This window comes from Malaclemys terrapin, chromosome 13 (genome assembly GCF_027887155.1).
Source record: "Malaclemys terrapin pileata isolate rMalTer1 chromosome 13, rMalTer1.hap1, whole genome shotgun sequence".
NCBI lineage: Eukaryota > Metazoa > Chordata > Testudines > Emydidae > Malaclemys > Malaclemys terrapin.
In genome coordinates, this window is record NC_071517.1 from 35,113,115 (window position 1) to 35,125,993 (window position 12,879).

General features: G+C 41.9%; 1 protein-coding gene across 1 annotated transcript; it reads right to left on the reverse strand.

Moving 5' to 3' along the window:
* Positions 1 to 2,544: 2,544 nt before the first annotated feature.
* On the reverse strand, positions 2,545 to 3,465 carry LOC128847846 (olfactory receptor 14A16-like). Its single transcript, XM_054047573.1, has one exon. It carries the CDS (start codon positions 3,463 to 3,465, stop codon positions 2,545 to 2,547), a length of 921 nt encoding a protein of 306 aa, XP_053903548.1.
* Positions 3,466 to 12,879: the final 9,414 nt, after the last annotated feature.

Sequence of the window (12,879 nt, forward strand, 5' to 3'; positions counted from 1 at the left end):
CTCTGGATCAGAATGCAAGAGATTCGGTTGGTTGGAACATATTTCTGGTAGAGGAGGTATCTAGGAAACCGTGCAGAAGCTGTTCAGGAGGGGTGAGCATGGTGGGTTGAGGTAGCTGGCCATTCATTTGGTTTTAAGACGGATAATCCCATTTTGGTGTGGCTTGTCCCCTGTTTGGTACTGAGAGAAAACGAGACATGGTTTTGTCCAGTATAATGAACTAGGGAGGCATGCAAGATCACAATGGTGGGTGGGGCCACAGCTTTCCCAGAAGTACCAGAATGTCCAGTATTCTGGGAATGCGTTAGTGGCCAACCAAGTTGAGGGAAGAGCGGGGCAAGATTTTTCCAAGCCATTGGCAGATTGTATAACTTACCTAAAAACATAGGAGCATTTGTCACGAATAGGCTGAGAAAACCATTTCCAAATGACAAGATACTTTGATCAACTCTACCAACCTGAGCTGAGAGCAACACACACACCCCTGCCCATGCCATGCACCTTTGGTCTCCAGGGTGCAGAGAGACTAGGAATGGGCATGTCCGAGAGGATCCAGGAATAAACCTGCCACTGCTCTCACTAAGGAGACACTCCCCTCTTAGGTCTGACTCCCACTGCTGTTCTCCAGTAGCTTGGTAGGCAACGTATGCCTCTGATGAGTGCAGGAATAAGGTCTCCTGAAGTTCTCAGGCCACTTACGCATATGCGAGGGTCACCATCTCATCTATGCTGGCACCAGGGGGACTCAACCAGAGACATCTAGGGCCCAAAGTATGAGTTTCAACAGCTTGAGCTGAACAGCCAGTCTGCCTGACAGCCACTGGAATAGCTCCCTATCCTCTAGGTGCGGTACAGAGGGGCATTATAACATGCACTGCCCATGGGTGGTGTTTATACAGTGACACTGCACAGCTGCAGGGGTCAAAGGCTTCATCTGCGCTTGAGTCACCTCCCTCAGCCAGGAGGACAGTGCGTCACAGACAGTTGTACTAATGCAACTCAATGGACTCTACCGGAGTTTATTCTCTGTGTGGCCCCTTCTCCTCTTCCCCTCCATGAACATCCATAAAGTCACAGAGTCATAGTGTTCTAGGCCAGAAGGAACGACCAGATCATCCAGTCTGACTTGCTCTATGCCAACATCACCTGGTACCCGCAGCCCAAACCCAACAACTGAAATTAGACTAAAGTGTCCCAGCCCTCAGGAGACTAGACAGTTCTGTGCCACTGACAAACAATAGGAGAGACCGAGGGGCACCAGTGCCCAAGACCCCGGCAATGGCAGGGAAATGATTGAGATACACCCAGAAAATCCTGGCAAGTGACCCACACTACACATTGTAGAAGAATGCGAACCCTTTACGCCCACTCCCCCCAAGATCCCTGCCAATCTGAGTGGGGGGAAAATTCCTTCCTGACCCCCACATGGCAATCAGTTAGAGCATGTGGGCAAGACTAAGCCAGCAAAGCTCCCGAGTGAGGGAGAATGGCTCAGTGCCACGTCAGAGGCCTGACACATCCCACCCAATGGCCCATCTCCAGCTAGGGCTGCTCTGATGGTTCAGAGATTTAAAAAAAATTCCTCCCAGAATACACTGGGGTGGGGGGTGAGGTATCCCTTCCTGACCCCTGCCAGTGGCCAGATGAAACCCTGAAGCTTTTAGGACCATAAGACATATGCTGCAAATGAGCCCCAGGGCTGTTGAGCCTGGCCCCCCACCATCACAAGCAGCCCCATCATACAATCCCACTCAGCTGTGTTCATCTTGCTCTTCAAACTAATTCAGTCGTTTGCCTCCCACAACTCCTATTGGGAGGCTGCTCCAGAACATCGCCCCGCTGACGGTTAAAAACCTCCTGTAATTTCTAGCCAGTCTCTTCATCTCTCACAAGCCCAAATGTACACCTGAGCCAGGCTAACACACTCTGGCTCCTTCTCCCCCGCTAGTGCTTAGGCCACAAATGGTGGTTTATAAGACAAGGGGCCCAGTCCCCAGCTTGTGGCAATGGATATACAGCTCCATTGGAGGCAGTAGGTCAGATGCACAGATGCTGAAAATTGCTTTAGCGCCACCAGAGTCAATGGAACTACACTGATGTGTTGCAGATCTACCCGAAATCTCTTCTCACCTACCTCAGTCTTACACGAGTCTGACTCCTTTGGTTCCAACAAAGCCACTCCCGATTTATGCACACAAGCAAGACAACTCCCATCATTGTTTTCAGTGGCCATGGAATGGGTGCATGTGGCCAAGCAGTGTAACGGATATTGTTTTGGCACAGAATGAAAGTCTGATTCCTCTTGTGCACACACTCTACACCTATTTAAATCCACAATTGGACCAGATTTTCTCCTTGTGTAAATAACTGCAGCGGCAGTAACATGAACGGAGTTAATCTGGATTTGCATTGGTGCAACTGAGATCAGAATCAGACCTGTTTGTGTTCAAGCTGTGTGGTCATGGAAATAACTGACATTAATGAACAGATACTATGTGAGTAAAATTTAATTAGATAAAGACATAAAAATCAATGCTTGGTGAATTACCTACACGCAGTCAGTCTTCTCAGGGCAGCTTTCATCTCCTTGTTCCTCAGGCTGTAGACAATTGGATTCATAATTGGTGGCAATACGGAATAGAGAACAGCCGCCACAAGATCCAGAGCAGATGTGGAGCTGGAGGTGGGTTTCAGGTAGGCAAAGGCCCCAGTGCAAACAAACAAGGAGACCACAGTGAGGTGAGGAAGGCAGGTGGAGAAGGCTTTATGCCGGCCCTGCTCAGAGGGGATTCTGAGCACTGATTTGAAGATCTGAACATATGACACAATGATAAAAACAAAGCAGCCTAAGACTAAACACGCACTAAAGGCAAGACCCCCAAATTCACTGAGATATGAGTCAGAGCAGGAGAGCTTGAGTAGCTGGGGGATCTCACAGAAGAACTGATCCACAATGTTGCCTCCACAGAAGGTCAATGCAAATGTGTTCCCAGTGTGTAGTATAGAGTTGAGAATCCCACTGATCCAGGCACCAGCTGCCATTTGGACACAAGCTTTCCTGTTCATCATTGTGTCATAGTGCAGTGGTTGGCAGATGGCGACATATCGGTCGTATGCCATGATGGTGAGAAGGGAAAAATCTGCTCCCAACAAGAAGAAGAGTAAAAAGACTTGGGCAACACATCCAGCATAGGAAATGGACCTGGTGTTCATGAGGGAGTTTGCCATGGATTTGGGAACTGTGACAGAGATGGAGCCAAGGTCTATGATGGACAGATTCATCAGGAAGAAGTACATGGGGATGTGAAGGTGGTGGTCAAAGGCTATGGCCATGAAGATAAGAAGATTCCCCACCAGGGCAACCAGGTAAATCACAAGAAACACCACAAAGTTCAATATCTGCAGCTCCCGAACATCAGAGAATCCGAGGAGAAGGAACTCGGTCACGGTGGTTCGGTTGAACATTTTCTTTCTCAGGACATTATGTGATGGTTGCAGAGAGAGGGACAACAGCAAGGGAAAGGATTAGATCAGTAAAATAACTCTCCTTTTCTGAAAACCACCTTAATTTCCTTGAGTCAGACCCTTAGCTTGTGAAGATTGGTGTAATATGGGAATGAGGATGGAGAAAACAGTTCCATTGACTCCAATGGAGTTACTCCTGTTTTACACTGGGGTGAGAGAAAATAAAATCACAGAATGGACTCCATAGCGGTTACTCATAATTTACACCAGGGTAATGAAATGGAGAAATTGGAACAAATGCTTTTGAGAAATTTGTATACCTCTGTCACCCAGAGGTGGGTTGAATTCTGAATAACGGTGTATAAATGTTACTATCCTCAGTTTTCCGAGCAGAATTGGGGGACTTTCTGTCCAGATTCTGCTGTCAGGGAGATGCTGCAAATATGGGGTAATTTCACTGCATGCCATGGAATTAATCCCCATTTATACTGCTCTAAACGGGAGCAGCTTTTCGCATGGAGGTGATCAAACCCAGCCATAAATACACAGTAAACTCGAGTCATGAATATGGCTCCCTTCCTGCTTCTCTAACCATGTAACTAAACACTCTCCCAGAGGTTGGAAGAGAACCCAGGAGTCCTGACTCCCAGTTCACCCCGTGCTGTAACCCACTAAATCCAACACCCCTCCCAGAGCTGGAAATACAGGCCAGGAGTTCTGGCTCTGCACACTGGACTCAACTCCCTCCCAGAGCTGGGAACAAAAATGAGGTGTCATGACTGCCAGTCCCCTCCTCTAACGACTACATCAGACTGCATCTCAGCTTCTATCCCAGTGACTCTCCATTGCCATCAGGAACGACTGTTGCGAGTGACAATGGAGAGTCATTGGGCCAGGGTAGGGGCGTGAGAGTGATTCTCGAACGTGGTACTTGGGGCACTCACCTGGTGTCTGGAAGAGCCAAGTTCAAGTCCCTGCTCCCATGACTATTTAATTCTTGATACAAAGTGGAGCAGCTTCAACGGGAGAGACTGAGACAGTCTCATTTCAGAACAGCCCATAGCCTAGCGGCTCAGGCACTGTCCTGTATGTTGGAAATTCAAATCCCTTCTCATCATCAGTCAGAGGGAGAGATTTAATCTGAGTCTGTCACAGGCCAGCCAAATGCCCTAACCACTCAGCTTCAACTTATGAGGAGTGCCTGTCCCACAAGTACCCTTTCAGCAATTTAATAGACAGAAGAAACAAAAACCTGAGAACCAGACACAAACTGATAGATAGAGAGATAGATCTAACAACAAACTAACAGAGAGATACAAGATTCAGAGAGTCAGAGAGAAACACAGAACTAACACAAACTAACGGGTAGATAGAGAAGTAAAAACAAACTAATAGAGAAAAGTAAAAACAGACAGACAGCAGTAACAACAAACTAATGTATATAGAGAGAAAAGTAACAACGAGCTGATAGTGTTTGTCACAATTTTTGGACAACTTTAAAGTAAACCCTTCAATACATTCTAAAAAATATGTGTGTCAATTTGATCAATTCCCCCACTCCCAACAGAAGGAAACTGAGGCACGAATATTCTGCCCCCTCTTTCCTAAGATAACTACTTTGGACTGCCTCAGTTTCCCATGCCCAAATTGAGCTAAGTGTAAAAGTATGAAAAAAAAAATCTAATGTCACTTACAATTTCATCCTTAAAGATCCTCTCTGTCACCCCAAAATATATTTCATTGCAAGAGCAAACTTACGATGCCGGTTTCTGAGATGTCTTTTCTCCTCCAGCTACAGACTGCAATTGGTTACCCCTCTCTCTCTAGCACCATGAACAACCCTCTATCGATCTATCTCTCTATCTAATGCCCCGATCACTGTATTATGAGGCCATTCCCGCACCACACTGAGGCTGAGCTGCTGGAAATACATTGAGATTTGTGCTGTCTGCAGATGAGCTGTGTGTCAAAAACTTTGGTGCTGAGGGGAGGTGATTTATCCATGTCTGTTTTCTACGGGCTTGAGGGACTCACTCCCTGGAGCCCTCAACAGTCCAGAGCCAACAATATTTTATCTTGCCTTCTATTTCCCTGAAGAGTTTTCAGAAACTAAAATAATCACAATGACCATGAGGCAGCAGGGTCTAAAGCAAAGATTGTGAGGCAAACACTGCAGGCACACAGGACTGTACTCCAGAAATCTGAAATCAATTCCTAGCCCTGCCGCTGACCTGCTTTGATACCTTGGGAAAATCATTCTCTAGGGCTGTCTTTCCCCTCGCACCCTTTGCCTGTCTTTTCTACTGTAAGCTCCTTGGGGTGGAGACTGTGTCTTACCTAATAAAATGGACCTCTCATATCAGATGCAACTATCAGATAATTAATTAATTATTATTTAAAAGCTAAGGTCCAAGGTGTCCTGAGATCTGATCCCAACTATTCCTCTGGCTTTGTTCAGTCCCTTCACCACTCCATTCCTCAGCTTATCATCCATCCAATCGGAATACTAGTTACAACTTGGAGGATAATTCATAATGAGCGGAGATGCTCAAAAATATCTTCCTGGCAAAACAACTTTTTGAAGAAAAATTGCTTGTCATTGAAAATAATTGTAGCATGGAAAAAAATCATTTTGAACTCATTTTTCTATGGGTTTTTGTTTTTTTCAGTGGGGGGAAGTTGTTTTTGTTTTTGTCTCTTCTGAAAACCTGGAGATGGAAAACATTTTTGTATATTTTTTCAGGTTCTGGGGGGAAAGTTTTCAATATCAGAAATCTTTTTTCCAAAACTAGAAATTATTTACCATAAACATGCTGTTTTACTAGAGAATTTTATTGAAAACCAAGTGCTTTTCAGTCTTCGGTTTCATTGTTTTGCCCATCCCCCAACCAAAAAGCAATATTATGCAATGTTTCTATGAAAACAAAAAAAATTGACATTTCCCACAAAAATATAATTTTCATTTTTGACCAGCTTTAATAATGAGTAATTAAACTCAATTAAATGCATTTGAGTTGATGTGGGTGCAACATTCATTGCAATTTTATTTGACAACATCTGCTTGTTATAGATCATAGGAACTGTCTAACTGAGTCAGACCTTTGGATCATGCAGTCCAGTATTCTGTCCCTGACAGTGGCCAGTAATACCTGAGTCAGAGGAAAGTCTAAGAGGACAATTCTAGAATAACCTGCCCATGGCTGACTCTCATCATCAGCAGCTACTGAATAGTCTATGGCATGAGGAAGGTGAGTTTCTACCCCTCATAGAGTTTTATCTGCTACAAAGTAACTGAATGCTTTCATTATCCAGATAGGCTGCAGTGCTCAAAGGAACCAACTGGATTTGTGTGTCTAAATCCCATTCACTTTCAACAGGAGAGGAAAGCCCAGTTCCTTTAATCCTCTTTGAATATCTTACTTAGTTTATTATTAATGACTTATTTTGTAGATTCCATCACTGACAACTTTCAAATCATGATTGGATGTTTTGCTAACGGATCTGCTCTAGGTATTATTTTGGGGATGTTCTCTGGGCTGGATTATACAAGAGATGAGAATAGACAGTCACTATGGTCCCTTCTGGCCTTGGAATCTATTAATCTAATTTGAACTCCACCAAAAATGAGAACAAATTTTCTCCCAAAACCTCACAAAATGGTAGATTTGAAAAAGAAATTCTAAATGTCTATGAATTTTTTAAAGAACATTTTATTTTTTTAAGTGTGTAAGATGATCCTGGTCATCTCCCCTGTTTTTTGACCAGATCTATTAAAATTAATTCCCTGAGATTTTAGTTGAATTAGCCTACATCGCCAAAAGAGAGGTAGAGTTGTATTACTCTGAGGTGTTTCCTATTTGTGTTCATGGAGGGGCCAACATGACCAATGATGGGATTTTCAAGGTCGCCTATAGATATTTGGCCACCAAAATTCCAATTAGTTTTAATGGGAATTGGGCATCCCAGTCCCCTAGGTGAAATTCCACCCATAGTTTTATGAACAAAACCTGCAACTCTTTTCTGGTGTCATTTTAAAGGCCATTATTCAATAACGACTCGGATAACGGAGGAGAGACTATGCTTATAAAACTTGCAGATAACACCAAGCTGGGAGGGGTTGCAAACACTTTGGAGGACAGGATCAGAATTCAAAATGACCTTGACAAATTGGAGAATTGGTCTAAAATCAACAAGAGGAAATTCAATAAAGACAAGTGCAAAGTAAGTTCTTCTCTTACCAAGGAAAAATCAAATGTACAACTACCAAATGGGGAATCACTGGCTAGGTGGTGGCATTGCTGAAATCAATCTTGGGGCTAGAGTGGATCACAAATTAAATATGAGTCAACAATGTGATGTAGTTGCGAAAAAGGTTATCATCATTTGGGGTGTATTAAAAAAAGTGTTGTATGTAAGACACGGGAGGTAATTGTCTCGCTGTAGTTGGCACTGGTGAGGCCTCAGCTGGAGTACTGTGTCCGGTTCTGGGTTCCACACTTTAAGAAAGATGTGGACAGATTGGAGAGAATTCATAGGAGACCAACAAAAATAATCAAAATTTTAGATAACATGACCTATGAGGAACAGTTAAAAAAACAGGCATGCAGAGGAATGGGGTTTGATCTGGAAAAGAGGACCAGCAACTTCAGTCTGTAGCACAATACAAGAAAGTGGAGATTTGATGCATTGGACATGTATAGTCATTAGAGAGTATTGGAAGCAATCTGTAACAAAATGACCTAATTGTTGGATATTTATTATCTAATAAAATTCTGGTGATCCTCCTGGGCCTTCCTGGTGGAAATGGTCACACAAAAGGAAATGAAAAATTAACCTCTGATCTGCTAGTAACTGCTCAGCTATTAATAACCTGTCAATGGGAAAAGAAAAATAGTCCAACCATGGAGGAATGATTACAAAGAATATGGAAGGTTGGTTATGGAAAAATTAATACGACAATTATGTGTTCAGCAAAATAGACAGAAGATAGATAGATACTTAGATATTTGGTTACCTCTTATTCAGTGCTCAAAGTATATTCACCTGCAAAAAAAAAAAAAAAAAATCCCAGCACACCTGTCCAATTGCTTTGCATATGAACATTTGATAGACATAACTGGTGTGTTAATATGTGAATATAGAGATTTCACTCACTTTAATAAAATCACCAGAAATGACATAGGAGTTGTAATGATCGTCACTCTGTACTATTCGAACACGCTGTTAAACAGAAAGATCTGGTGACTATATTCCTGTCTGATGTCTCTTTAAACCAAAGTTCACTTTTGTAATGATTCTCTTGTTTCTGATATTTATATGGCAAGGATTTGTAAACTTGCTAAAACATCCTAAATAAACAGTTAAAAAAAGTGGGCATGTTGATCAAGCTGCCAGAGAAAAGTTCAGCTCCTCGTTTAGACTGATATAAGTTTGCAGTAAATCCACTGACACTAAAGTGGATTCAATTGAAATAATCAGGATTTATATCAGTGTGAGAGAAAAATTAAGCCCATTCTTAAAATGTACCACAAAATTTGCACTGGTCAGAGGTTAAAAAAGTGACATTGTCAGTTGAAGTGTAAAACAATTGACCTTTTTGGAATGAAACATTTTGATTTTCCAGTACAAAACAACCTTTTTTTTTTAATTTTTCCTTAATTTTACTTTAAACATCGTCTACATTGAAACAAAATGTTTCGATTTTGTCAAAATGAAACCTGATAAAAAATTGTTTTTGACTTTTTGATTCACCTGAAATTTGGAAAAAAATACCATTTTCAGTTTGACCCACAATTATTTTTTTCCATTTTTTTTTCAAAATTGCCAGTGAAAAGAAAAATCTATTATTCGCCCAGCTCTATTTGAATTTTGTCTCCCGCATATCATGGGGAATTTGATTTGCTAGAGCAATAATGAAGGAGGAAGATAACTTTTATTGTGTTCAATTGTTGCTATTTAAACACACAGGCAAACACTCACACAAACATCCATGCAGTATCTCCCATAGACTGATGCACACACACACAGCATGATGCTCAATAACTCTTCACACAAGCAGGCACACGTACACATCCAACATGCAAACACTCACTCTAACACACCAGCCTAAATGCACCAAACACACTCTTTCCCCCAGCACAAAACCAATCATTGACACACACTCACTGGCTCTCAGACACAAACACAACACCCTTATGTCCCAGTTTAGATGGTATACTGTGTATAGTGATGTTACAAAACAAGGAACCAGATATGAGTTTGGCAATGAGAACAAAACTCTTTCTTGGCCAAGGCATCAGTTCCCACACTTGGGAATATGGGCTTAGAATTGGCAATGCACAGAGTGGAGGGGGTGTCTACAAACCCCTCCCACAACCAGCTCCTGATCACTGAAATGGAAACATGGGAACCCATCAGAAATCTGCTGGCTTCTTGGTGCTGAGGCACTTGCATGACCTATCTCTTTATTCCCGTACACAATCTGTTCCTCCTCTGTCTTGAACCTTCTGTCTGAACTTTATCCATCACTGTGACATTTGAGGAATGTGTAGGGCTGCTGTCATTTCTCCTACATGAAAGTATTTATTTATATTGCCCTCAGAACACACCCAATATTATTATTACCTATTTTTGGTGAAAAAGTGGCAGCTCTTCGAAATCTGCACAGGGTCTGCTTCTCCTAGAGTGAGGCCAAAGCAGTGTGGTGGCTTATTTTTCTTACCACCTTTGAGATGCGTTGGGGTCAGATGCATGTTGTGAATGAGAGGAATATTCACACAATGTATTGTCTCCAATTCCTTATTTCTGGGTAGCATTTTTGCCTTTCTCCAAGGTACGTGAGAGAAGACAATTGGGTTTGGAATAGATGCAGCTGATGTATTGATCAATCGTTATAAATTGCTGAACAAGCCTATTTACAAGCCAAATTTTGAGATACTTATAAGTGTTTAATGAAGCAAGACTCTGTTTGAACCAGACTGGGATCTCAATAGCACCAGAGTAAAGCTGAAGTCATTGGAGTTATTTTGGCTTCATCCCCGAGATCAGAATTCCCCCCACTGTGAGTTATGCCTGACTAAAGACAGAGTAAACACTGTCCAACCCATTGTACCATGTTTCCAGTGGTGTAACCCCACTGAAATCAGTGGAGTTATGGTGGCATAAAAGTGGTATAATAGAGAGGACAGTATAGCTCAAGGACTTCAAGATTGAAAAAAAAACACTCTGGTTATTTTTTCTTATTCACATGCAACATTTAAATGAGAATTATACACAATGTAGACCGCTGCTTCAATTTTTTAGGAAAACTAAACTAATAGTTCATTGTTATGGTCTTGTCTTGCCTATGAAATGCTTTTTCCATTGCTACCTCTATAAGCAGTCTTGGAAGGATTAGATTTTATCTGTAAATATTGGCAAATGTTGATTTCACCATGCACACACAAACCAATGAAAAAATATTTCCTTCAACAATCAACATTTCCAGCTAGACAAAGTAAGAAAAATGCTGCTTGAGAATTTAAGAGTGTTTGATTTAAGGATATTGACTTTGTATATCTTCACGTCATGTTGAAACATTGTGCTTTCACAGTTCTCAAGTTAAACTTTTTGAATCTCAACATGTACTGTCATTAAATAACTATTGTCTGACCCTTCCATAATATTCTGCACATGTGAACATTTAAACTGATAAAAATAAAAAAAATGCTTAATTATAAACATCAATATTATCAGTCAAAATTATATATATAAAAATTAAATACTGCCAAGCCAATGTATAAGATAGTATTGTCTATGGTCAGGAGTCCTATTTACATTTTATTTTGAAAAGTAGTATCTTAAAGTTGCTTTTTTTGAGGAATAAATGTCAGCCCTAGTTCAGCAAAGTAGAAACCCAGCTTTAAGCTTTTCAGTAATGAACCGTTTTGCTTTCTTCCAATTTGCCCAATTACATGGGAAGAGCCATGTGTAAACATCCACAAAGTTACCTCTTTCAAATCCCTCTTTAAAACTCCCCTTTGCCATGATACCTACAAAATACTCAACCGCAGTCAGGGAGCAGGTGTGCTGGAAAAACTGCCCATCATTCTGACCAGCAATGTCTCATTGCTTCCTTGACCTACCCTGTCTGTCTGTCTCCATCAGCTGTCGCAAACCTTTTAATTAGACTCTAAGCTGTTTGAAGCAGGGACCATCTTTTTGTTTTGTGTTTGTACAGAACTTGGTGCAATAGATTCCTGATCCATAACTGGTGTTACCAATATTAATAATAATACCATTTAAATTAAATATTTTGCTGCATCAGAGCCTAAATGGAACAAATTCATCCTGATGTTTATCCAGTGTAGCTACAAAAGAGACACTGGGGATGAATTTAGTACCAAATGTTAAAAATAATAAGGTATAATACACACAAACAAGAAAAGAGATAAAGAACTAATTACACAGAGTTCAAGTCAGAGACACCACTCACTTGCATTCGGTTAAAACTAGAGAACCTCCATTGACTTCAATGGACTTACACCACAGTTATTCAGTGATATAAATTAGACAAGAACTTGGCACAGAGAGACAGCATGAAATTCAACTTTCTTAGCTGGCAGAAGAAGTTTTAAATATCAGTTTTCAGAACTTCAAAGAAATAAGTAAAATTTACATTGCAAGAAGCCCTACACCAGGGACTTTCAAAAATGGGCTGCAGGGAATAAGGTCTTGCTTAGACCTGGACGACACTGGTGTGGGGGTTCAAACTCAGATACACAACTTTTGCTATGCTATTCATGTAGCTGAAGTCGAAATATCTTAGTTCTACTTACCTGGCCGTCCTCACGGCGGCGAGTCAACCACGGCGGCTCCCTGGTCGACTCCACTTACTCCTCTTGAGGAGCTGGAGTTTCAGAGTCGACGGGGAGCGTGTTCGGGCATCGATTTATCATGTCTAGACAAGACGCGATAAATCAATCCCCAATACAGCAAACACTACCCGCCGATCTGGAGGGTAGTATAGATATACCCTTAGGGCAGGTCTTCACTTCAGGCGGGGGGTCGATTTAAGATATAGTTGAATTCGACGTATCGGAGCCGACTTACCCTGCTGTGAGGACGGCAGCAAAATCGACCTCCGCGGCTCCCGTCGATGGCGCTTACTCCCACCTCCGCTGGTGGAGTAAGAGCGTTGATTCGGGGACCGATTGTTGCGTCCCAACGAGACGCGATAATTCGATCCCCAAGAGATCGATTTATACCCGCCGATTCAGGTGGGTAGTGTAGACCTAGCCTTAGATGGGGAGTTATTATGGATGCTCTTATTCTAGAATAAGAGTGCTTTATCTGAATTCACTTAATCCATTTAGATCCAAAGTCTTCTGACTCCCACTGCAAGTCAAGTGTGGTGCCTAAGACACTTAGGACTCT

Bases quoted from the DNA above. Each gene is read 5' to 3' on its own strand.
- LOC128847846 (XM_054047573.1), bottom strand. From the start codon at position 3,465: ATGTTCAACCGAACCACCGTGACCGAGTTCCTTCTCCTCGGATTCTCT.